We start from the raw sequence: 25,744 nt of genomic DNA, 5'->3' as shown, positions 1-25,744 counted from the left end.
CGGGGAATTCATTAATGAGGACGCCGACGCACGGGACGGGGTATTGTATTGTAACCTACGTAACGAATGAATGTATGCGCTTTTTAGTTTTTGCATAGTCGGTACCATAATACTACTACTTAGAACATCTTGCTCGCTCAGACTCGCCCGGCCGACACTGACTGCTGTGTACATTAATGTGAATGCGGGACTGGTGAACTCAACTCTCCATTTTCTGCTCCTGCTGCATCTTCATTTTTCAAGACGCTCCCCATGGCTTTGCTTTGCTTCCTCACAAGTCTCGTCTACTTCGACTTGTCCTTATCACTCTTCAATTTTCACTCTGCTCTTTTTGGTCACTCTCTCTTCTCATTCTCCTCAAGAACCCGACAAATTCACACACACACTCATTCTCAGTTCTCAGCACCCCCTGACATTAGCTAAAAGCCTAAAAGCAAAACCAAACACAGCTAATTGCCTTGCATTCAATTAAGTATTTCTTGGGAAACTTTTCCTCCACTACACCAGTAATTCTTTTGAAAGCTCTCTAATAATAATAAACTTTTCCAATGAAGTGTTACCGTATTTCAGAGTCTTTAGCATAGCGTAATAATGCATTGAGCCTAAAATTTCATCACTTGGTCATGCAACGTCTGAATGCGGTTGCTGTCAAGGAAAACAATTAGCTGCAGGGCTGTCGGTTAGGCTCTATGAGCCAGTTTTGACAAGCTCAAACTTGGTTCACAAACGTGATTCAGTAGAACTTTCAGGCTTTTGGACCTTCGAGTTTAGGCTCAAATTAGGAGGCTCAAACTTGATTCACATTTTTATATGAACTTTGGACTTAAATTGAACTCAAAACGAATTCATAATTAAATATAATATTTATTTAATGATTATGAATTACCACAAATCGATATATAAATTATTATTAATTTATGTTATAATAGGTATAATTATAAATTATACATATTATTATATATATTTTATGTATATAATTATAGTTGACTTACATTTAGCTTTCAGCAATGAACTTACACCAGGAAACATGCGGAGCCTCTAGGATAGAAAAGGTGTACAGGGTTCGAGCTAAAGCTTTCCGTATAATTCATCCCTTTCACTTGCATCAGAATCCCCCCCGGTGGGGCTTTCATGCCAAACTCCTCATATGTGTATTTTGTTTGTCCTAATCTAGTCGTACACCAAAACTCAATGACAATGGATTCTGGGAGTTAAGAACTATAATCTCACGTAAAATTAAATGAACCTGGCGTACAAAACCCATTTTCTTGCTGACACTGATCCACCTGAACTGGAGAATGTTTAACCTCCCAGATTCATGCTTCAGAGAAGCTCCATTTCACTGGCACTGCTGAGTGTCTTGGATACTCTCTAATAACTCTGAGAAAGAGTGCTACCAAGTATTTTGCTCTCCTGCATTTGATTCTGTGATCTTGGCATTTTCGCCTGGTTTGAGTGAAAAGTGGGAAACTACACAAAAGCCTATCTTTCACTACAAGCATCACGCAAAACCAAGAGAAATATCCTACCCTTTTAACGGAGGTCCAGAGCCCATCCCAAGGAACCAGACCAATAGAAATCACCTGTGCTTCCTGTGCTTCCAGGATGTAATCAAGGGCAAATTCAATTTACTCCCTTCAGCCCCAGAACTGTTGCTTGGTATGGAATTTCCTCCAGAAATATAAACTGTGTAATATAGGTCTGCCGAACAAGCACTTAATTTTGAGACCAAGCAATAATTCAAAGGGGTGAATGAAACTTAAACCCGTAATTACAGCAAAACGACCTTTGAGTAGATTAATTTAGTGAGGAAAAAGTTGTACCAGGGGCTCCTTAAAAGAATAGATCAAATTCTGCTAGCACAGGCAAAAGCATGTTCATGTAGATTGTCATAAAATGAGCTCAGTTTAGTAATCGCAAGTGCTTCTCCAAAGAGTGACGCTCTTGAGGTTTTTGAAATATGAACTTCCACAAAATCACCAACTCTTGGATTCCTTTTACCATCATTCTCAACCCTATCAGGGACAGGCAAGTTTCTGAAAGATACCCTGTGGCCTCTATCGCTCTTGCCTATAAGCTCTGTGTCAGGGGCCCTCTTATTGGGCCCTTCAACTAACACAAGTTGGACACTGCCAAGTTGGGAGTCAAAGCACTGACCTGTACTCTCCCGGAAAGCTTCAATAAGCTCTGTTAGCCGTCTCTGCTTTACATCTTCAAGAACATCATCCATGTAATTCCTGTGGGCATGGGTTTTCTCTCTCATACTGTATGCAAACATGTATGCCATATCATAACTGACAGCCTTCATCAGGGTAAGTGTGTCTTGGTGCTCCTCCTCTGTTTCACCACAAAAACCTGCATCAAGGCACCAAATTATTCAGACAAGAAATGATTCATAAGCAATCCTATCCCCAAAATAGTCCAACCAATTAAAATTAAAAGCTCAAGAAGATTTGGTCAACTACTGCCAAAACATGGGAGTGCTTGGCAATTACAGGATCCATATGAAACTTAAACCCCAGAGATTCATGATTGACAGTGGTACCATTTGATAATCAGGGAGAGTCAAGGAACTTGATGACAAGCCATGAGGTGTAAAAGAACCAGAAAAATGCAATAAAATGAAGAAAATCAAAGAAGAGAAGATAAAATAATTAATGAAAACTAAGAATATGATGAGTAAAACCAATGTGAATAAGACTCTCACCACAAATAAAATCACTGCTGATCCCCATATCAGGAATTATACTCCGTATCTTACTCACAAGTTCTAAATATGCTTCTCGTGTATAGCCACGTCGCATCTTTTTCAGCATGTTACTGTTCCCTGATTGTGCAGGCAAATGGATGCTTTTGCAGATATTGTGTCTGTCTCGCATTACATACAACAACTCATCAGGAAAATCTTTAGGGTGTGGTGAAGTGAATCTAAACCGCATCTCCGGAAATTCCACAGCAAGTCTATCCAAGAGATCTGCAAAGCGTAAACCCATCTTTTTAACCTTACACATGCTGGAAAAACCTTCACTAAGTTTCCAGTTTACTCCTGGTTCAATTTCTTTTTCAAGCCCGGATGTGTCATTGTAACTGTTAACATTCTGACCAAGAAGCGTCACCTCTTTAACACCTTCTTTCCAAAGCTCTCCCACCTCTCTAACAATGGATTCCACTGGCCTAGATCTCTCTCTGCCTCTGGTGAAAGGCACAATGCAAAAGGAGCACATATTATTGCAACCTCTCATAATTGAGACAAAAGCACTGATTGAATTTTTAGAGATACGAACAGGATTGATATCAGCATAAGTTTCTTCAAGTGAAAGTAGAGTGTTAATCCCTTTTTGACCAGAGTCTACCTCTTCTAATAGGCGTGGCAGGTCTCTATAAGCATCAGGTCCACAAACAACATCAACCATCTTATCTGCATCTAATATCTTCTCCTTCAACCTCTCAGCCATACAGCCGAGAACAACAACTTTCGGAGGATGCAGGGACTGTGACCGTCCAATGGCAACATTGCTCTTCCAATGCCTCTTAAGAAACCAAAAGTAATTGAGCCTCTGCCATACCTTTTGCTCTGCATTGTCCCTAATAGCACATGTGTTGACAAATATTATCTCTGCACTCTCAGGAACATCCACCACTTCACTATACCCAGCTTTCTTCATGATAGATAATACTATCTCCATATCATTGACATTCATCTGACATCCATATGTTTCTTGATAAATACGACCTCTTGGAAGAACTTCAGTAGGTGCTATCAAGCTAGGACAAAAACAAACAAGAAAAGAAATAACAATGAGATATTTCTAATTGGACTTAAGAGCACTTTATGTTTAAGAAAACTAGAAGTATATGAAGTCGCTGGTAATTAGACACTGCACTGTTGACAAGACAACAACTCTGTGCATATAACGGCTTTAGTTTCAGAAGTTACCCATCTGTATGATCAGTCAACACTAAACACTATGAAGAGCAAATACAACTATTCAACATCAAAACCGGAAAGCGTCAAGAAGGCAAAGGTTAAATAATGGCATTGTTGAGCATACAATAATAACTAAATGAGATACTAAAAATGAATATGCTCAAACAATATAATCCCAACATATCCAATTATGACGTCAAATACTGATGCAAAATCGAAAATTGCATTCAGTGGTTTCTCTTTTAGCTTGATTACTAGCCAAATAAACCGATAAGGCTTATTCATTTTTGTAGCAGTAACTAACAGTTGAGCTCATTACTAACGTACAAGCTTCAAGTTGAATAACAACCAGGCAATTCTTCGAGATTAAATCTTTCTCAGATTTCTCAGATTATCCAAGACAAATACTTCCAGCGGACAGAACCCATAATTAATACAAACATAAAACCACGCATAAAAATGAAATCGATGGAATCCCCAACTTACTCGAATTGGGGTTCAGAAACAGAAGGAACGGGAGTAGCTTTTGGCATGAAATGGTGGAGACTCGGGATATCTTGCTTTTGGGAAAGCGGAATGTGCGATGCTGAGTTCCGAACGAATCCTAAAGAGAAGTTTAAACATCGCCGCGCTTTTAATAATGGCGAGCGGGAGAGGACATGGTAGGAAGAACGGGAGAGAGATGATGAGGTTTTCAGGGGATTTGGGGACCCAAGGAGTCGGCGAGAGAAGGCGGCGGAGCATCTCCGAGGAAGCCGGATGATTAGAGAAGGGTGGTGGTGGGGTTGGTTTAAGACAGACGACACTGAAGAAGATATGGAAGCAGCAGCGGCAGCAGTGGCAGTCGCCATTTAGCTTTGATAGACTACTTGGCTTTGGGAAGTCTGAAGGAGAGAGATGGATAGGGCTCGGAAAATGAAAGGATCCGAATAGCAAGCGGGCAGTGCCTGTCCGACCCATTACTTCAGTTTTGTTTAACACCTTAAGCTTGTTTGGATGGATAATTGAAACTTGGGAGTTTCTTTTTTTTTTTTTTGGAAAAAAAAAGAGAATGCAGAACAATTGAAATTGTTTCTTGAAAAATTAATGAAGTGATTTTTCTTTCTTTCATTTCCTTCTAATAAGTGGGAAAAGTTATAGATAAAAAAGTGAGACTATTTGTCAACATATTTAAGTTGCCTAGTTTACCAATAAAATGAACAATTAAATAATTCAAATTGGAAGACTTTTTCTTTTTCTTTTTTAAGTGGAAGCTCTTGAGGTCATGATCTCTTATTTAGACGGCTTTCTCCTGTATCACCCAATCTATTTACACCCCTCCTCCCCAAAAAAAAAATTGGAAGTTAAGTACCTTAGATGCACATTGTCTATTCATTCATGATCAAAATTTTTTTTTTTCCAAATTTTCGACAAACAAGACAATGTGAAAATGTTGATTTCTTTTCATTTTCTCTCCTAAATTGAACTTTAAATTTTTTCCCATTACCTAATTTGGATGGAATTAGTTAAAAATAAAAGCCAGACATATGACCAAAGGGTGATTGTCTCTTTTGTATTTTTTGGAGTTTCAAATAAAATGGTAATAAGACATATTGGAATAAGTAAAAAGAGAATGAAACATGCAATTTATTTTTACCAGCACTGAGTGCACCTGCACATTGTCGAAGTATGGACTTTAATCACAAAATGACTTTTAAGATTTGATTTTTAAAAATTATTTTATTATATTTTATATTGATTTTGAATTTTTTGGACATAAAAAGCTGAAAATCAGAAACAAGTTTTTATTTTTTTATTTTAAGTTTTTAAAATTAATTTTTACACAATTAGAAATAGTTGAGAACAAGACGCATGCACCACAAGAGAAAGGACAGGATAGAAGTGGGCATGGCAACGAGTCTGAAGCTTTCAACAAAGTCAGCCTCTCCTACCCAAAAAAAAAAAAAAAAATAAAAAAAAAAAATAAGTTAGCCTCCAATTTATCCAAATACTTGTCTCTTCTATATTTCTTTGCCCAAACTGGTCCTAAAACTCCCTTAATAGCCCAGTAATCTGACACTATCATGAAATAGCTCGCCCCTCAATAGTCATCAAATTCTCTACGAGATGGAGAAATGGAGAGCTGCTGACCGTCTGCTCAAATTCTCTAGCAGGTTCGCTTCAGGTACCAAACTTACGTGCACAATTATCAACTATGATCACACACACCCGCTAGTATCAGAATGCTGTTTTTTCCCTATCCCATTTTATTGGTAAGTACTCCTATGTAGTCTTTATTTCTACTGTAGCAATGAATAGCAAAGATGGAGCAAGTTGGTTGTCTTGTTATTGAATTTCAGTAATTCAGATTAGGAAAATTTATGACAAAAGAAATTATACTGCTTTGAGGGGTATATAAATTTAAAGACTTTTTTCTTGCTAATAAGTCGTAGCTTATCTGGAGATCAATAGATTATCAATTTCTACGCCCTGCCTATGTTGTAGACAAAACAAATGCAGATTGTCTTATTAAGTTTATAATTGGTGTTTTATTTGTATGCTAACGACAGCGGTTAATTGGAACAATAGCTGTAAAAGCAAACAGGGGAAATATTTTTATTCCGTGGCCACAACAGTGCACAGAAATCCCTTGTTTTCTATCATTAGCCCTGATGATATCAGCTATTTCAAGACCCTATTAGGGGAGAGAGGTGTTGTTCAGGATGCATTGGCACTGGATGCTGCAAATACTGATTGGATGGGCAAGTACAGAGGCTCGAGCAAGCTGCTGCTTCAGCCTAAGAACACTGAAGAAGTACATAACTTTTTTTTATTGTTTATTTAAGACATTGGGTTTTTTTTTTTACCCAAAGAAGTCAAGCGTAATCATCTGTTGTGCCCACATGGTTTATGCAGGTTTCACAGATTCTTAAATACTGTAATTCCAGGTGCTTGGCTGTTGTTCCCCAAGGTGGAAACACAGGTCTTGTGGGTGGAAGTGTACCTGTTTTTGATGAGGTATATATCATAACTCATTAATTTATAGTGCGTTGAATCTTTCAGTTTATCTAAGATGAATTCTGTAGTAAATATGTTCTTAATGCAGTTAATTGGAACATAATTTGTGTTGTGCTTGGAGAATGTATATTGTTGATGAAAAGGGTATTGATTTACTTCTACATCTTATTATTGCTTCAAGGAGGAGAGACTTTAATTGGAATACAAGGTGTCGGATGTAAGCATCGATTTTGTGGTGACATGTAGATTTCTGCTGGCAGTTTAAGCGCTGTAGACTTGTTAAATTACAAAATTAATACTATTTGAAAAGTTTGATCACTAAATGATCAGGGGATTACTTGGAGTAAGGTTGTTCTTTGTTGAGTGTTGAGTCATTTAATTTTGAATTCATAGTAGAATGAAGAAACTAGTATCCTGATAATGTTTTGATCTATCAGATATTATCACAGCCAATCTAATCATAGTTCAGTCTTGACAAGTTTTGGGGTCCTAAAAGGATTCATTTGTGGTCAAACCAACTTTGAACTAATGGTCTAGCGACACCTATCTAAAAATGCATTCAGGAATACATTAACTGCTTTTGGAAAATCTAGTGGCTTCCACATGTTGCATTTCCCAAACCTTCAAATTCTCAGGCACCTGGCTTACTTGTCTCATGTTGAAACTTCATAGGTGATCATCAATGTTGGTTTAATGAGGAACATCCTTTCTTTTGACAAGGTAATAGTAAGTTCACTGATCTATATTTCAAATTTCTGCTTTCATGCCAGATATTCAACTGAGGCATTTTGCCTGGCTTTTGTTATTAACATACACATTGTGCATTTTGATTTTGAAAGGATGTTGTAGAAATGGAATAGACTGTCTTTTCTTTATCAGAGTTTTCATTCTTTAGAGTGTTAGTGTGGCTTTGCTAATTTTCATTTCCTTCCACTTCAAACTTGGGTTAGAAATTAAAAATTAGAAATTATCATGTCAGTTGTAAACTCAAATTGCTGAGATGAGTTCCATTGTCTTTCCTTTTGTTGTCTTTTCCAGGTCAGCGGTGTCCTGGTTTGTGAAGCAGGATGCATATTGGAAAACTTGATTTCTTTCCTAGATGATGAAGGGTAAAAATTCACTACTTTGTCATAATTCTTCTCTGAGACTGCAAAGAACATAGAATACTCAATATAACAGATGGTTAGTTGATGATGACTGTGATGTCCTATTATGCCATTTTCACTTGTAGTCCTGAGTAGATGTGATAATTCTGTGGAATTTTTTTTTTGGTGGTTGTAAAATGGTTCTGCTATAGTAATGTTGCTACCTTAGGGTTCCTGGTGTATTCACCAGCTCACCAAATTACTTCAGTCACCTCTGTTGAACAAGTACTTAGTGTTCAAAGATTGTATGCATGAAAGAATTTCTTCTATTCTATTTTTGCCTGATCAAAATTTTGCTTTATGAGGAGTGGAGAAGTTTTGTTCATATGTTATTCATTTAACAGATCTTTTTCTGATTTTAATTCTGTTTCAAGCTTTTGGCGATGGTCCTCAAATTTCATGATCATGCCTTGAAATATGTAATTGAGTATTTCTTTACACATCTAGCTGTATTAGTGAAGTTTTGGTTCCTTTTCAGATTTATTATGCCCCTAGATTTAGGAGCCAAAGGTAGCTGTCAAATTGGAGGAAATGTATCAACTAATGCTGGTGGGCTACGTCTTCTGCGATATGGTTCACTACATGGCAGTGTTCTTGGTAAGCATTGTTCCTCGTTTTCATGTTCTTAACTTTTTTATGCACTGATATTGGGTATGCTTTTCCAGTTCAATACTGATACCACTCTTATGCATAGAATTTGCTTTTGATGTCTTGAATTGTAATTGATGTATAATGCTGATATCTGCGGCCAGTAGCCTCATTTGGAGTTCAAGTTTAAATTGAAAAGGTCCCTGTTATTCCTAAGTTGTCTAATGTAGATTTTGCTGGTAGCATCTGAGTAAAATTTGAACTGATATTCCACTTGACTTTGTACATTATACACGAATTAGATTTAGCATGTGAGTAAGTAGGAACAGGTAATCACAATTACATATTTATTCATGTTGCATAGTGATCAGTGTTGCTCGGCTGGATAATGCCTCTGTTTATTGAAAGCAGTTTCAGGGTACTGTACTATTACTGGGAAATTATTTTTCTAGGCAGCATCAAGATGAATCATCTTCCTTTATTGAAGATAATTAAGAATTTTTACTTTCCTTTTGAGAAAGGTGGTTAGTCTAAAACATTGATCTAAAATATTTCTTTCAGGTCTTGAAGCAGTTTTGGCAAATGGTACTGTGCTCGACATGCTTGGGACTTTAAGAAAAGACAATACTGGATATGACCTTAAGCACCTATTTATAGGTGAAAAGAGATAATTTTTTACTTAGTCGTTGATGGTTTTGTCTCTTTATCAATGAAATTTTATGTTTACCTTCTTCAACAACCTGTATGCGTCTTTAGGAAGTGAAGGATCTTTGGGAATTGTTACAAAGGTTTCAATTCTTACCCCTCCAAAGTTGTCATCTGTCAATATAGCTTTTCTTGCTTGTGAAGATTACACCAGCTGCCAGGTAATATACGTCATGAGAGGCTAAGAGACTCCTTTCGTTATGATTTCTATTTTTCTTGGAAAAAAGCCCTTTGTCTTTTGCTACGTTCACATTTGGAACACCAGTATCCACACTTAAAATGTCGAGTGTGAAATTCCCAACTATATGTAGTGGTGAGGTTCTCATGACTATATACTTTTCTTCCATTTAATGATACTTGTAGAATAGATATAAAGTTGGGAAAATAATGTTTGATTTATTTTTTTGTACATCCTATTCTTGGCTCCAGAAACTTCTGTTGGAAGCAAAAAAGAAGCTTGGAGGAATTCTTTCTGCATTTGAGTTTCTTGATTCTGATGCAATGAGTTTGGTAAGTTTTGTCTATGGCCTTATATCTTTCTGATGAATTGACGTACATTTGCCTTTAATTTCGTGAACTTTAATTGATGACAATGATGGTGGTCTTTTTCATGCTTGTGCAATGCATGTAATCATGAAGAAAACTCTTATGTTGCTCCACCCCTAGAGAGGCACATGCAGAGTAGATGGTTAGTACTAAATTTCAAGAATTGTTGATATATTACATGAGGTGTCTGTTTGATTTAAAGGCAAAAGCTGTAAGGAAGTGGACTGAAGTAAATCTTATTTAGCTCTGATATCTTCCAAAACTTTGTAATTTATGGATATTTGTCCGCATGAAGCTATTAAGTTCATGTGTTCTGACCCCGTGAAAGTATATATTAACTCACAGTAACTAGGATAAAAGATAGCAAAAAAGACATTTTCTATGTGCTGCCACCAGTTTTGCCTGACTTAGATTTTGTTTTTTCGGCTTGGGGTTTTGGTGGGGATCTTATTATTATTATTTTTTTGGGGTTTTGGTGGAATACTCTAATTTCCACAAAGTTTTTGGTTGTCAGTCGATGCGAAATTCCCTCAATTCTATGAGGCTTTGATTTCTTGTGTTGTATGAAGGTTAGTTCCACAACTTTTTTGGGAACTGAAAATCATGGACAAGAAGTGATAAAAGATAAACACGGGCAGGATTTCACTTCCATTGATCTCAGGGCATTGCCCCTTGAGTTCTGGTACAGTTATGCAAGTGGAAGTATATTCATGTAATTTGTGCTTAATGTTTTTTAACTTTATCTCAGTATAATATACTCAGCTAAGTTACATGTGAGCGGCATTAGATTATGTATGCATAGTGTCTTGTACTTTGTGTGAATAATATGCTGTTAATTTCCATCACCATGCTTATATGTTACATGCGACAGGTTCTGAAACATTTGGATGGTGTTCGCAATCCTTTACCTCCCTCAATACACAACTTCTATATTCTGATTGAGACAACTGGAAGCAACGAAACTTTTGACAAGTAAAATATTTGCTACATGCCATCCTTAAAATTTTGTTGTCGTCTAAATTGAAGGTCTCGAAGAAAGTCACCGAATAGGAATTGGACAAAATAGTTGAATAGGTCTTGTTACAATTGACAACCTCTTCCCTTTACAGGTTTAAAAGCAGTTTCTTGTTTAACAAGGAAATAGAGGGGATACACTGATGAAATATTTTACCTGAAGAAAAAACTTCTGAAAAAAATACTTCTTACACTAGGGACACACTTTCTTTCTGTGGCATGACATGAATCTGATGAACAGAAGCTCTTTCTTTCTGTTTGGGATATTTTAGTTTCTATCAACGAGCTAGTTAGGACTTTTTTTTTTTTTTTGGTGGGGGCAAGCTTAGCTTAGTTCAGTTTGAATAATAAAACTTAGCAAATGATCTCCCAGATGTAAGAAGGTTATTAATTTTATGTAAACTGTTATCGTCCAAACTTGCTTGGGCAACCATAGGCATCAGTACAACCAGCTTGGCCAGCTATTTCCCATTCTATTTCCTAGTTGCTTTTTGCTTATAGTTTGAAAGGAGTTAAAACCTCTTGGACAACAGCCACCTTTGAAGTTAATGAATAATGCTCTTTGTTTGAACAAATGTCCAACGTTCTATATCAGAAAACTTAAGGTTTATCAAATAAATATGCCTGGAATGATGATTTGCTGCTTCTTTTGGTTCTAAACATTCTATCTTGATGTCTCCAGGGAGAACCTTGAGGCCTTCCTTCTTCATTCAGTGGAAAGTGGTTTGGTAGCCAATGGAGTTCTTGCTCAAGATATCAATCAAGCATCCTCATTTTGGCATATTCGTGAGGTTATTACCATGCATCCTCATTTTGTCGTATCATCAAAGTCACCAATATTACTTTGGAATTGGGAACTTACGCTCGGGTATTTGATATTATTTTATTTGCATAGACATCTCAGCTCTGATGTGGTGCTTCATCTGCTCTACTGAATTTCTCCTGATGTTTCAGTATCTCTCTCTGAAATTGAGAATAACATTTTGTTCTGTTATAAATTAGAATATCTCCTTGTTCTATATCTTGATAATAGTTTTTTGGATGTCAGAATTATAGTAGGAGTCAGATAAAATGGATTGACTTATTGCTAAAATCACGAGAACGTTTTGCATTGGAGCAAATAACTATGAAATTTCCTTTAATTTATAATTTTTAAACAGTATAAAAGAATGCAACTATTACCTAAAATATTGATTTCCGAGTGATCTGTTTAATAGCATGAAGTATCTTTAAATTACATGAGGCGTTTTGTGTATACATGAAACTTGCTAATATGCAGCTTCTTGGTTGCAGGGTTTACCTGAAGCTCTCATGAAAGCAGGGGCCGTGTACAAATATGATTTGTCACTGCCTCTTGAAAAGATGTATGATCTTGTTGAGGAAATGCGAGTGCAAATTGGTAATAATGAAATTCATTACTTTTTCTTTGTTTTATTGAACAGTAAGAATGCTGTTCTCTTTCATGGTGATACCTTGAAGGTGGAACAATCTTCTGGATGGGATTCATCCAATGGATGCATAGCTTCAGTAGTTATTTCTCATAACTTATCATGGAAGCCATGCTTCATTTCAACTTGAAGATCCTACTTTACTTGGCTGATTGAGTTTCACTTATTGAGTTCTGACTTCTTAGGTATAACATTACATTTGGACTTGACTGTCAGTAAGGTATTAAATGTTTCTGACAACTTTTCACACTTGCATGTTAATCTCTAGGTCCTGCAGCCAAAGTAGTGGCATATGGTCACCTTGGGGATGGAAACTTACATCTAAATATCTCAGCTCCAGCGTATGATGATAATGTAGCGTGCTTGTTCCCGCTCTCTCCGTGAAGTTCCCTTGATTCTGAATTGTAGTTACCTCACTAAGATGATCACACATATTTCAGATTTTGGCAAAAATTGAGCCCTTCGTGTATGAATGGACATCAAAGAACCGTGGGAGTATTAGTGCTGAGCATGGTCTTGGATTGATGAAAGCTGCTAAAATACACTACAGCAAGTCACCTGAAACTGTAAGGCTGATGATAGACTTTGATTATTGTGTATTCGAACTGTTACCTGACACATCTTGTCTCGATGATAATCATTCTATTATCTGTCTGTGTCTTTCTGCTTGATCCTACTCGTGCCTTTTGTTTTCCAATGCGATTTACAGGTTCAAATATTTTCTCCTTCCTTTACACACTCCGATCCTTCACTGATTTTTTATTTTTCCCAATTACTACCTTCCATCCATACAAGAATCTAAAACAAATTATTGTGTTGACAGGTGCAAGTAATGGCTTCCATCAAGAAGCTGCTTGACCCCAATGGTATACTCAACCCGTACAAAGTTCTTCCATCGAGCCTCCTCTCTCAAAATTAAGGAAATAAACTGATGATTTCAAGTGTCCAATTTTTCAGCTCAGAGTACGACTTGAGGTTTTTACACAAAATTGAGAATAGATTGCATAAGAAAATTCATACCCCAGATTGTAGATTACGGATTACAGGCTGAGAAATTGAGACTTCAATGAGACACGCTGTTCCTAAAAGTATGTGCAAGTAACTTAAGCCATCCTTCAATGAGCAGAATTTTTGTGCAAAGTAACTTGAGCCATCCTTAAAAGATTGTGATGACCATACTGTATACTGTTGGTATTTCATTTGTCTTCCAGTCTCAGTGAGAATGCCATTTCTACCGGTCGCTTACTCTACAAGAACATACCAAGACTAACATGTTTTGTAGGGACGATGATTAACCATGATCCAGTACCTAAATGCGGTTTTAATTCTCACGTAATGAGTAACTTATCATCAATATTGTTTATTGATTATTTACTGATTTAAGATAGGTCAAGATCGGAATAGGCATAAACTTTTATTCTGCAAACGCTAGATGCTTTCCAGAGTCTAGTTTTCTTGGTGGGGGCAGTCATAAAATTGAAATGATGCAAAGGATATGCCTAATCCTCCTTGTGTTGAAACTGAAATCCTGTCCTTTCAAGTTAATTACCTTGGAGGATACGTCAGTGGGTAATCCGATTCCTTCCTAGTGACAGCGTCCAAATGGGGTATAGCAAATAGCTAATAAAGTGTTTGCTTTAGATCACTTTTGACATATTTTTCCCTTTGTTCGTTTGACGAATTGTTTTCTAGAAGTAGATCTCGAGTCTTTTTGCCGACTTGGTCGACGAAAAAACAGATTGACAGGCCTGAGAAGAGCCGAATTCAGAAACTATTCCAGGGGAAGATATCGTGCTTACGAAGCCACTCGATACTTTGATGGTGCCTCGTAAGGAGACGTGTCGTTTACCTTGGACCAGTGAGAAACTATGCAATGAACTTGGCGTCGGTTAGGAACGAAGACCGGTGACTAGAATTTAGGAAACCGACTCGCATTACGTGAGCTGAGGGGCAATTCTGACTATAGATTTAGGATTCAAATCTCTCTCTGCAGCAGTGTGCAATAGTGTATTTCTTTGGAATAATTGACAGGAAAATGACAATGGTTTTCCTGTTTAGGGATTCAAATTTTTTCCTTTTCCGTTTGTTGTAAATATGTAGCATGAAAAGGTTATTTTTGGATGGGCAAGTCTAGTTAACCTAATACGTCTTCTTCTTAAGCGAGGTGACTTTGTGCTGTACTTTTCCTGGTAAACACACTAGACGGCGCTTTTTTCCCTCGGAGTACCTCCAATGATTAAGTTAGTTTTGTGAGAAATGAATAATGGGAATGAAAATAGTAGAGAGTCCTCTCCCTTTATTTAGGAGGGAATGGTATTTATAGAAGACCAACCGGAGGGAAGGATAGTGGACTCCAATTTCCTAAGATCTGACCAACCGGAGGGAAGGATAGTGGACTCCAATAAGGCGTCAGTTCATTAGTCGAGACACTGAGGTATTCGTGAGGTGATGAGTTGAGATGACTGAAGACGCGTGAGAACTCGGCATTTCACTGGGAAGCCGAGTTGATACAATTTCGGGCCGAGATGACGGTAAATACAGGAAGTCCCGGTCCTTTCTTTAGAGCGATCGGGCCGAGATGACCGTCCTCATAATAGTAATATAGATGAGCTGTTGTATTTGATTTAGAAACCAATAATAATTGACAGGAAAATGATAATAAGGGTTTTCCTGTCTCGGCCCGGCATCTTGGATTGAAGGGAAGACGTCAAGGGCTCCCGTCAACTTTCTACACTAAAAAGAATAGGAACTTTCTATTACTTTTTGTGTGCTACTTCTTTTTTAGTTTTAGACTGGGTGGTTTACACGTAATATATTTTTCAAGACAGAAAATGAATTTTGCTGATTTTGGGAACTATTGGCAACATCCCACTTTCTCAAGGGGGGGTACTATATTTTTTTTCGGGTAGGGACATCCCACTTCGATCATCATCAAACCGGGCCCATTTTGGACCAATTCTTGTTCTTTAATTACTAGTATTACTACCATCTGGTAAATCATAACAAGCATCAAGATGGTGATGCGATCTCAATGGGGTGATAAAATCTCGTTCACCTCAAACGCTCCCGTTGACGACATTAATTTAGTACTAGAATTTATTATATCAACCGCAGCAGGAGAGGAGGTCAATATTTACCAAGAAAATTAGTACTACTAGTTACTAGTATAACTTATAGCAGTAATAAGAATTGTTATAAAATATCCCACTAGCACAGTTGTAGAATAAAATCCTTAAATACCGTACCAGGACAGTTGTAGAAAAATCAATACGAAGACAATAATAAAATATTATTTGGGGAAGAAATTAGTAGAGGAGTATTATTTGGAGAAGAAATTAGACGGGGTGAAATAAAAGCAAAAAAGAAAGAATGGGGACAGGACGTATTATTATTATTATAATTAGCAGCGGCAGGGCCATATTCCTTGTGTGCTCCTCCGTAGAATCATCCTCCTCGTCGTCAATAGTCGGCCTTTTACTGTCTATCCGAGCCAGGTATCAGGTGATCTTGCGACGCCATGACCGGCTCCTCCGCCGCCTCTCGCAAGGTTTATTCCTCTCAGTCTCTCTATATGGAATTTGTGGATAATTTTACGAAATTGCGCTGTACAAAATTTTAGCTTTTCTTTTCCGATGTAGAGCTTTCTTTCTTAGATTCATTTAAAGATTATTATCTTGACAATAGTAATTGTTGAATTAGGCGTTAAGCAAAATAGCGACCAACCGGTTGCAGAAGGAGCTGGTGGAGTGGCAGGTCAATCCTCCTGCTGGTTTTAAGCACAAGCCCACCGATAATCTTCAGAGGTTGTTTTCTTTTTCTTTCTTGTTTATCAGTTTTCACTTTTTTTAGCCCAATTGCTTCTTGCTCCTAACAATTGTTTTATTCCCTTTTTTTTTTTTTTTATTTGGGGGGGGGGGGGGGGGGGGGGGAGGGCGGTGGGTGGACGTTGATATGATACGGGATTTATTCATTTCGTACAGGGAAATTATTGATACTAAATCGATTTTTAATGAATGAATTACTGCTTTTTGTAACATTGTAGTTGTTTATAATTGTGATTAGCTATTGATTTAGTAAGTTGATTTGATAAAAAGGTGGGTCATTGAAGTGCATGGAGCTCCTGGAACTTTATATGCTAATGAAACATTTCAGCTACAAGTAGATTTTCCAGAACATTATCCTATGGAAGCGCCCCAGGTTGGATCTTTTTACAGTATTTCTTCTTTTTTGTTTTAATTTTTGGAGTTACTGTGTATAATTTTGGCAAAAGTTTCTTTGAATGGCATTCTGATTTGTTCTTTTAATTTGGGATTGATGCAAGGTGATATTTTTGAGCCCGGCTCCTTTGCACCCTCATATCTATAGCAATGGCCACATTTGTTTAGGTAAGCTTAATCATATGACATTTCATAAAAAATCTTTGCCACTTAGGTTTGCCGGATGCAGTTAATCTGCAGAGATTTCTTTGCTCTTTTGATTGTTAGGTTGGTGTTCTTTGTCCTTATTTGCCTTTTCTGCGGATGTCAATACAGGGGATCTAATCTATTTGCTGTTAAAACTCTTTTTGTCTAATTAAGTTTAGCATCTCAAGAAATGGAAAGATTTGTGCGAGTTATATGTTACGCCACCACTAAATTTATTGTCACCATCATGCAATGACAGCGATAGTTCTATTATGTGCAAAAATCACTACTATTTGAACGCACTGAGATGGCAGTTACTTTGAGAACATTGCCGTTTCTTCAAATCTTCTATGTATTAATTGTACCCTCACTTGTCTTTCCAATCTTCCTGAAAATAGGTTTCTCTATTTCTCTCTTAAGAGAAGGAAAAATTCCTCATATGATTGAAGCCGTTTAGTCCTTGTTTTTATAGTTTCTTAAAGTTGTTTGTTGTAATTTTTAGCATGTGCTAACAAAAAGCATATTATGAGGACCGTTGCATGTTAAGGTTTAGACTCTTTATCCTCTTATGAGGTTTGAGAAATGCAGCATTTATTGGGATTTTCATTTTACAGACAAGCTGCATTACCAATTGTTGACACTGGATGTTGTAGAAATTGCTCTTTTAGGAAGGGGTAACAAGAGTATGAGATAGCATTAGTGGGAATTGCATGTCCCCATCTAGCTCGATATTGTTCTCTGCTTGATAGGGATACAAGAATATGATTGGCTATTTGGCTTCCTATTAAAACTAAGATTTTTTTCTTGTGAATGGAGAGAATCAAAGCTTCTCCTGTGAATACATCTCTGGATTACTCAAGGTGAATGACAAGAAGCTTGAAGCTATAATGGCTTGGATTTTTAAGTTTCTGGTCAGAGATCCTCAGCCCAGATTAAGAGAGGAAGTGGGAGTACCTCGTTCCTTACTTACTAGAACACTCATTAGGAATTTTAGATTTTTGAGTTCACTTTTAGGAGAATTACATTTTCAAAACTAAATGAAATGGCATCTCTATGTTTTTGCCTCCTGCAACTTGCGAATATTGGCTCCACAGCTGGTCCTAAAATGTATGACGTTAACATTGGTGAAAGCAATGAAGGCCCAATGTGAGACCGTCTTGATTGCCTTTGCTTGTAATGCCTTCCATGCAGTTAGATACTTATCATTGTGACTCTGGCCTTCGGAAAATCAGTAAATCATATCTTATATATCCTCGTGCAATGCAGATATTCTGTATGACTCATGGTCCCCTGCCATGACTGTTAGCTCTGTCTGTATCAGCATTCTATCAATGCTGTCAAGTTCAACCGTAAAGGTATGCCTCTATTAGTCCTTGACGGCTTCTAGATTAGGTATTTTTCAATCACCTGCAAATCTCGGATGCATATTAATCCTTCGTTGCCTGTATGTGCAGCAACCACCAGAAGACAATGATCGTTATGTAAGAAACTGTAAAAATGGCAGATCTCCAAAGGAAACAAGATGGTGGTTTCATGATGACAAAGTGTAAAAATAATAATTTCTTCACTGTCATTAACTGTTTTAAGGAGGCAAATCAGCTCTTATTCCATTGGTAGATGAATTCAGCTTAAAAGTAAAGCTAAATATTGGCAACCAGGAGTAGTGCCGAAGAACAATTCAATGTGAATTGACTATTTTCCTGGTATTTGTAAATGAAGAGCGGACTCCTATTTTGTGCTCGCTGCTAGAAGTACAATGTGCAGTGTCATGAACTCCAATCTGTGCTGTGTTTGTGGTGATTGCATCATCTAATCCAAATTAATTTTCCGAAGACATTTAATTTCTTATATACTATCTGAATTCTCGTTAGAGTGAGGAGTTTGTCCGAGTGTCCTCCTGTTCTCGACCTCGTGGTACATGGTGTCGCTATAAAAAAAGGATCAATAGAATTGTAGCCAAGTCTTGGTCGGGAGTACTGAAAATCAATCTATGAATCTGTTGCATAGATGTAAATCCTCGAGAAATAAATCTGGAGTATACTTCTAGACATTTGATGAAATGGAGTACACCTTCATGACAATATTCAAACTCAAACATCATTTGTCCTTGGTAGGGTGTTAGTTCATAGTTCATACTCAAGCAGCTTCTTTCTTGGTCATCAATCAGCTCTTCACCCGGATTTGACCGGAACACCCTTGCATGCCTGGCTTGAGACAAGCAGCCAAACAATGTTCGACACCAAAGCACTGACTGCATATTCTTGACCTTGCCTACTAAGTCTCTTCGCTTACGCCTTTGCCCATAGTCAATTGATGACGATTAATCCCAAATAACCCAGAAAATAAATTATCAAACAAAGCGATCATCATAGCAGGCAATCAATTTTGAAAGTTTTGTGAGGTAAAAATGATGAGCGTCATCGCGGATGTCAATCACCAGAGAATCAAGACAAATGGTATATGGATGCACATAGCTGAAAAAGGAACAGGGCCACTTGTTTTACTCCTCCATGGCTTCCCTGAGATATGGTATTCCTGGCGCCATCAAATCAACTTCTTGGCAAAACACGGTTACCGCGTAGTTGCACCTGACTTGAGAGGCTATGGAGACACTGACTCCCCCCTCAGCCCCTCTTCTTACACTGCTTTCCACATAGTTGGCGATCTCATCGGCCTTCTGGATCATTTTGGCCAAGAGCAGGTAAATTCTTTTGTTTGATAATTTGCACGATTTTTTGAGCTTTACTTTCTGAGCTGTAGTTTTGTAAAACTACGACTTGATTATTTGTTGGCAAGGCCTTTGTGGTGGGGATAGACTGGGGAGCTGCGGCTGCTTGGCAGTTGAGCCTGCTCAGGCCAAATAGAGTTAGAGGTATAGTTGCTCTCTCGGTTCCATTCACACCAAGATTTTCAACCATCAAAACGACCGACTCATTCAAACAGATGTTTGGAGATAATTTCTACGTTTGCCAGTTTCAGGTATTCTTGATTTCTGTTTCCTGGCTATGCTACAAATATCTTCATATTTGATAAAATCAGTGCCAATCCGAAATGGTAGGAACCTGGAAGAGCAGAAAAATCATTTGCGAGGTATGATTATCTTACGGTGATGAAGAAATTCTATCTCATTAGCAAGACCGATCAGCTGATAGCTCCTCCTGGTATGGAGATTATTGATTATTTAGAAACCCCTTCCTACTTACCGCGCTGGATTACAGAAGATGAACTTCAGGTCATCGCTGACAAGTTCCTAGAGTCTGGTTTTACAGGAGCTTTCAATTACTACCGAGCCATGGACCTGTAAGTCTAACCGCAGTTCCAACACTAATCAACTGTAGCAAATGAAAACACCCCTAACCAGACTGGACAAGCCTATCACTCAATTAAGTTGCCATGATCAATCTTTTGTAGCGTAATAATGTGCAAGAACACGAAATTCACCTCGATTTTGTTAGATAGCAAGAGTTTATATGCTCCGGTATCAGTATGTAGCTGGTCCTGTTAATCCCGTTGTGAACGTCATGTGATGACAGGAATTGGGAGCTACTTGCACCGTGGCAAGGGTCTAAAATAACAGTTCCAGCAAAGCTAATTGTGGGGAACAAGGATATTGGATTTGATTCTGGCACCAGGGAGTACATAGAAGGAAATGTGTTCAAGAGCCTAGTACCCAACCATGAAGTCGTCATACTAGACGGCCATCATTTCATCCAACAAGAGAGAGCTCAAGAGGTTTCCGAACAAATTCTATCCTTCCTCCGAAAATTTCCTGCCAAGTAATGGGACTTTATACGTCATGCTTTGTAGAGACTCTACCGTCTACAGAAAGCTGTAACGTTGGCCGAAATTTTGTTGTTCAAATGCGAAGACACTGAATCAGATAGACCTCAATCAGCGTGGAGCCTTTTCGGTGGAATCTTGTTTTTCAATAATAACCCACAGTGAGGGAAAAGTAACTGGAATGTATTACATTATTCCAAGTACCAATGTAGAAATAGATTGTATATGGCTTTTTTTTTAAAAAAAAAATTTCTGAAAATAATTGCTCCATGCACCACCATTGAAAAAGATTGTATATTACATACTCTATTCGGATTTTGAAATTTCTGAACATAGAACTGGCAAATATCTAACTGCTATAACTTCACAAAGTAAAAGATACAAGACTCTGATGGATAAGGAACCCGAACTTGGTCTGCAAGTTCCATCTTTGATGCGTGCAAATCGTGGCTAGAACCCAAGACAATGTGTTTGGTAGACAGTATCAGAAGTTGGACAATGTAACAAACTAGAGATGTAACACTTTCAATCAATTTTAACCGACAGACAATTGAACAGGACATTTGCCTCAACTGTTCATAGTTCACTCCTCTCTGCTGTCGCATTGGGTACTACACCATATATCATATTTTTCAACTACAACTTTTCTTTTCCGAAGGTTTTGATACTAACATGTAGATTTCTTGATTACAAAAATTAGCTAAGCTATTGATCTTTCCATTTAGCCAGTTTTAGCATGTTTAGAACATTCTCATACACAATAAATGTTATCGAAGCAGCTGGAACATTTTTTAGCACATTTGCAGTGATACCCTTGTAAAACCCTCGTAGACCCTCATACCTGTGAACAGAAAACGGGGAAGGTAAAACAAATTGTAAACTAATAAAGTTTCCACAGGAAGGCTAAAGGTGAAGAAAGTGTAATGAAAATTTTCCCATTGTTAAAGTAGAAATTGGCTAAGATTGTTGCACAAACTTGACAGATGATTCTCGTTGTTGCATTCAGCCAGGTCTTGCAAAGAATGTCCTACAGTACTTTCAACATGCCAAGGACCATGTGTTTGTGATTGTGATTGTGATTGTGCGTGTGCACGTGCGTTTGCGTGTGTGTACGAGGGAGAGAAAGATCACCACAAGACTGGGAGAAAATTTTGATTTCACCTTGCTGTTTGTTTCATTACATGCCAGCTGTCCATGTATCTTGGAATTCCATCTGTACTCGGCCGTTGCTACAGAAGGAAGAGTAAAAATCAAATTGGCCATTAGCTACCATAATACAGGAAGAAACAAGATCATATGTATATCCCTATCTAAACATTTTTTTTTCCTCTCAGTAAGCCACCCAGAGCATCATCCTTAGTGGCACAGTCTCTCTCCTCATCTCGTGAGTGAATATGAAAGATATGGATAAGATCAAGTGAATGTTTAGGTTCCTCACCTGCAGTCGAGATCGAATGACCTGCAATACAGTGTTAACAAGGTCTTAGTAAAGCGATTATAATACTGTGAGAAGTATATATAACATGCTTCCAAAATAAAAATACATCAACATAACCAAATTTTAGATAGGGTTTGTGCAGCTGTCTACCTGAAATGGGTACGTTGAAACAATGGCAGCCAGTTTTGAAGTAGCCCCTAATGCCGCATAATCAATTGAATCCTGTCAAGAAAATACAATACAATGCTAAAACTTCTAAATCCTGAAGGAAGAGCAAATCAGCAATTATTCTGCGTTTCCAAGCCAGAGGAATTTGATACGCAGACATGGAAAGAGACCAAATAGGACTACAAAGCCAAAAAGAGAAACAAAAAATAGGAAAATTCATCTTAAACTTTTACTAACAATTAAAACAGAACAGCAAAGTGAGAATTAAGTACCAACATAATACAGTTATACATGTAGAAGAAGCAAAATCAACTCGCCTTCAAATTTTTAACAAAGAGAGGTGAAACTTTCCAAAGGTGGCCAAGTATGCAACTACAGGAGAATTTAACATTAAAATGAAAAAAATGTAGGGCATTCATAAGATACCTAAAAAGCCAACACTGAAAAAAATGTAGTGCAGTCATAAGATGTGTAAAAAGCTAAAACTAACTTATGACTTCTCATGTTCTGTCCTAGTGAGTTTACTCTAAATCCTTACACTGACAACACACTTGTATCTTTTAAACTAGGGGCAGAAAGGATGTATTAAAGATAAGAAAGAGCGATATGACTTTTACAGAAGACAAATGTCCCAAATGCACACAAGCAGCAGCGAATTCGGTTTATCAAACAGATACACAAAACTTATCAGGTGAAGTCCTGCAAGGCTTTCTCATAAAACAAAACACCTGCTTCTCATAATCAGAATTTTTAAGCCTAAGGAAAGCATAAAGCACTAGTTTAAAGCAAATAAGGATGCCCAAATGCAGCTTTTAGTTTTGCTCAAAAAAAGCTAAAATTAGCTTATTTTAAACCAAAGAGAACAGGCCTAAAGGTTCGCCCCATAACAATTTACAGACAGGTATATATGCTGAAGACTCACCAATGAGTCATCAGTGGAGCCTTCACCTCCTTCAGACTTGAGTTGAATGAAAGCTTTACGAAGTTCCTCATATGCAGTGAATTGAATAGCTCCATGTGTAACCTGCTGAAGCAAAACCAGGACCAGTCAGTTGTTTACATGAGTATACAATGAAAGGAAGCCAGTCAAACCAATAAATTCAATAACCGAACAAAGCTGCCATTTTGTGTGTGTGTGTGTGTGAGAGAGAGAGAAAGAGAGAGAGAGAAAGAGAGAGAGAGAGAGAAGAGATGGGCTAACAAGAAAAAGGCCAGGCACCAGCCCCTTATAAAGTGCTTTCCACCCTTCTTCTTTTAGAATCGTCCTTAAAGCATCTACAATCAGAAGGAAAACATGAACCTCAGATTGGTCACAGCAGAAAGCAAGAATAATGTTCATAAACATGCTGAAAAGGAAATGTAGACAGATACAGCTGTTCAAAATTTTGAATTAGATATGTATGCAAATATCACGGGAAATAGATAGTAGTCCCTTTACCAAAACTGATTAGAATACTTTAAATTATTCCTAATAGTAAATCAGAGGCAAATGAATTAAAATCTAATACCATGAAAGAGCTGAGCATACCATGAAAGCCAGAGTATGGACGGACTTGTTGAGGAGTCTGTAGTTGAAGTCTTGTTTTTACTAACCAAACAGGATTTGTGCACAAAGAAACCTGAGATAGGCACAACCTCACTTTTGTTACAGGTTGAAATAGATGTCCAAATTTCAATTTTGGAACTGCATTATACACAATAAAATTGGCACAAGCAGCAATTAAAACAGTCAGAATTCCATTTAAGTACAGTACTAACCAAAGCTCCCGCTTCAGCAGCTGAAGCTAGATGCAGGCCTGGGCTCAGCTCTGGCCTATTTTCTAGATATCTCTGCTTGGCCTTGCTATAGCTGCATAAAAGAATATCATGTCGAATAGGCAGGAAAATTATCTCCAAATTGGAAAACAAAGCTTATAGCTGGAGACTCATTCAACCGGGAAATGGAATTAGAGAAAAAGTCCAAGTGCAATAACCTTCAATTGCTGCACAAGTTATTGTTATTATACTTATTTTCTTTTATCAGAAAAGGAACAGATGATGCTGGAAGAAACTAAAAGTATGGAGAAAATGCCAAACATGATACACTAGCAAACATACACTAGAAAAAGGTGAATGATTGGGTGCATTCATCTTCAACTTGAAAAAATAATATATTACTTTATCCAAGTGAACTAGACTCAATAGTCTTGTTGTGTATTACAAGATATTAGCAAAGACCCGAGAAGTAAAACTTACAAGAAGAAATACAAACCCCATGAAAAAGTTGACCCAAGAACAGCAGGGTAAAAGCCTGCATAAAGCCCTCTGAGACCCTGAGGCAGAAAGCGTAGAAATTAGATACCAGAGCTATAGCCAATAAGAGGGGAAAAAATAAAAATTTGAAATACTGCCAAAAGAAGAAGAAGAAGAAGGAGAAAATCAAATTTGTATATAATCACCAAAAGCAAGTCGTATTGCAAGTTGACCAGTTACAAGAGCATTGATAACATCAATGTCAATTTTTTTTAAAAAAAAAAGAGTAAACTTTCACGTTTCTGTAAGCTCAAATCTTTAAAAGGAAGAAGAGCTGATTCAAAATTCATATAAAAAAGTAATGTCAGCAAAAGGACTTGCTACATGAGTTACCATCAACCCCTCATCTACCTGGAATCCTGAAGCGAAGGTATCTAAAAAGAAGAAGCGATGCTGAAAAAAGAAACAAACCTCGGAGCGAGCAATGGTGAAGAGAGCGTGAGGAGTATTCTTGTAGCTCGGGAGGTTGGAGATTCGCCCGTCGTGCACTATTTGGAAAATAAACAAAAACTAATCGTCATGATGATTTTATTTCCTTTTCCTTTTCGAGTTAATGCATATACGTACGAGACTAGAGAGAATGGGGCCAGGAAGGAAGGAAGGAAGGGCGGGAGGTAACCTTGGAATCTGGTACGGACTACGTCAAGGGGATGAGAGAAAGTGACGGTGGCGAGACCGGCGAGAGCGCCGGCGGTGGCGTTCTCCCATTGCCAGTCCACCACCGACCGCCACGCCGACATCTCTGCTATTAAAGCTCCGTCAGTATTCTTGGTTCTGCTACGACAGCGTTTTTCCTATCATTTCTTTTCATTGATCAAGCAAGAAAGAGAGAATAAGACGCCCAAATATTACGGAGAACGATACGGAAGCCACAAATCGTGGAAGCTCAAGTCTATTCCTATCCTATAAGAAGAGAAGAGAATGGCAAGCAATCAATAAATGATGGATTCCGCCACCATACAATCTGAACCTGGGAAGTAACAGTAGAGGAGGGAAACTAACCAAAGACGCTACTGAGAATTTATATACTTTGGTTGCTTGCCTTGGACGACATTTTCAATTCTCTTTTGAGGCGGCTTCTCTCTTTTGTTGGGGTTTAGTTTTAGCCAAGGTTTGTAAAATTGGGTACTACGTGGGATCGATTTTAGTTTCACACAGGATCGTGATCCTATCAAAAGCTCTTAATTGTAATTAAAGGTTAAAATTTTTTGATAAATTACAAATATATCACAAATATTTTCATTTACTTGCAAAATGGAGTTTCGTGTTTCACAAAGTTACAAAAAAATTGT

At 37.6% G+C, this 25,744-nt stretch overlaps 5 protein-coding genes across 20 annotated transcripts; 3 read left to right on the top strand and 2 right to left on the bottom strand.

Annotated features, from left to right (window-relative positions):
* Window positions 1-1,013: 1,013 nt before the first annotated feature.
* LOC113699949 (CDK5RAP1-like protein) lies at window positions 1,014-4,844 on the bottom strand. The gene is made up of 3 exons (XM_027220300.2): window positions 4,415-4,844; window positions 2,708-3,765; window positions 1,014-2,355 (listed from the first exon to the last, which is right to left on the bottom strand). Exons 1-3 carry the CDS (start codon window positions 4,777-4,779, stop codon window positions 1,847-1,849), a joined length of 1,932 nt encoding a protein of 643 aa, XP_027076101.1. The 5' UTR covers window positions 4,780-4,844; the 3' UTR covers window positions 1,014-1,846.
* Window positions 4,845-5,804: 960 nt separating this feature from the next.
* On the top strand, window positions 5,805-13,511 carry LOC113699360 (D-2-hydroxyglutarate dehydrogenase, mitochondrial). 11 transcript variants are annotated; one of them, XM_072057463.1, is made up of 15 exons: window positions 5,810-6,180; window positions 6,497-6,722; window positions 6,824-6,925; window positions 7,598-7,651; window positions 7,964-8,034; window positions 8,549-8,667; window positions 9,220-9,315; window positions 9,415-9,524; window positions 9,793-9,873; window positions 10,479-10,621; window positions 11,606-11,714; window positions 12,217-12,322; window positions 12,640-12,725; window positions 12,812-12,937; window positions 13,195-13,511. In XM_072057463.1, exons 1-15 carry the CDS (start codon window positions 6,035-6,037, stop codon window positions 13,288-13,290), a joined length of 1,671 nt encoding a protein of 556 aa, XP_071913564.1. In that variant the 5' UTR covers window positions 5,810-6,034; the 3' UTR covers window positions 13,291-13,511. The 11 variants fall into 11 exon arrangements, with proteins under 11 accessions (XP_071913562.1, XP_071913569.1, XP_071913563.1 ...); XM_072057466.1 differs by lacking the exon at window positions 10,479-10,621 and adding an exon at window positions 10,781-10,881 and having other exon boundaries at window positions 5,817-6,180; window positions 7,598-7,645; XM_027219680.2 differs by lacking the exon at window positions 10,479-10,621 and adding an exon at window positions 10,781-10,881 and having other exon boundaries at window positions 5,822-6,092; window positions 6,478-6,722; window positions 7,598-7,645.
* Window positions 13,512-15,733: 2,222 nt separating this feature from the next.
* LOC113697764 (probable ubiquitin-conjugating enzyme E2 16) lies at window positions 15,734-18,610 on the top strand. Its single transcript, XM_027217347.2, has 6 exons — window positions 15,734-15,918; window positions 16,071-16,174; window positions 16,466-16,568; window positions 16,693-16,756; window positions 18,041-18,129; window positions 18,229-18,610. Exons 1-6 carry the CDS (start codon window positions 15,889-15,891, stop codon window positions 18,322-18,324), a joined length of 486 nt encoding a protein of 161 aa, XP_027073148.1. The 5' UTR covers window positions 15,734-15,888; the 3' UTR covers window positions 18,325-18,610.
* Window positions 18,611-18,741: 131 nt separating this feature from the next.
* LOC113698296 (epoxide hydrolase 1) lies at window positions 18,742-20,769 on the top strand. Of its 2 annotated transcripts, XM_072057457.1 has the most exons (5): window positions 18,742-19,475; window positions 19,571-19,753; window positions 19,833-19,935; window positions 20,044-20,074; window positions 20,308-20,769. In XM_072057457.1, exons 1-5 carry the CDS (start codon window positions 19,182-19,184, stop codon window positions 20,552-20,554), a joined length of 858 nt encoding a protein of 285 aa, XP_071913558.1. In that variant the 5' UTR covers window positions 18,742-19,181; the 3' UTR covers window positions 20,555-20,769. The 2 variants fall into 2 exon arrangements, with proteins under 2 accessions (XP_071913558.1, XP_027073873.1); XM_027218072.2 differs by having other exon boundaries at window positions 19,833-20,074.
* Window positions 20,770-20,877: 108 nt separating this feature from the next.
* LOC113698297 (folate transporter 1, chloroplastic) lies at window positions 20,878-25,602 on the bottom strand. Of its 5 annotated transcripts, none has more exons than XM_027218073.2 (12): window positions 25,455-25,602; window positions 25,072-25,355; window positions 24,864-24,940; window positions 24,396-24,472; window positions 23,919-24,009; window positions 23,689-23,779; window positions 23,362-23,435; window positions 23,083-23,187; window positions 22,143-22,214; window positions 21,993-22,013; window positions 21,716-21,783; window positions 21,056-21,395 (listed from the first exon to the last, which is right to left on the bottom strand). In XM_027218073.2, the coding sequence occupies exons 2-12, from the start codon at window positions 25,190-25,192 to the stop codon at window positions 21,260-21,262; spliced, it is 933 nt and encodes a 310-aa protein (XP_027073874.1). In that variant the 5' UTR covers window positions 25,193-25,355; window positions 25,455-25,602; the 3' UTR covers window positions 21,056-21,259. The 5 variants fall into 5 exon arrangements, with proteins under 5 accessions (XP_027073875.1, XP_027073874.1, XP_071913560.1 ...); XM_072057459.1 differs by having other exon boundaries at window positions 25,072-25,255; window positions 25,455-25,596; XM_027218074.2 differs by lacking the exon at window positions 25,455-25,602 and having other exon boundaries at window positions 20,878-21,395; window positions 23,083-23,184; window positions 25,072-25,448.
* Between the last annotated feature and the right edge of the window lie 142 nt (window positions 25,603-25,744).

Source organism: Coffea arabica, chromosome 7c (assembly GCF_036785885.1).
Source record: "Coffea arabica cultivar ET-39 chromosome 7c, Coffea Arabica ET-39 HiFi, whole genome shotgun sequence".
Taxonomy (NCBI): domain Eukaryota; kingdom Viridiplantae; phylum Streptophyta; class Magnoliopsida; order Gentianales; family Rubiaceae; genus Coffea; species Coffea arabica.
This window is presented reverse-complemented; position numbering and strand designations above follow the sequence as displayed.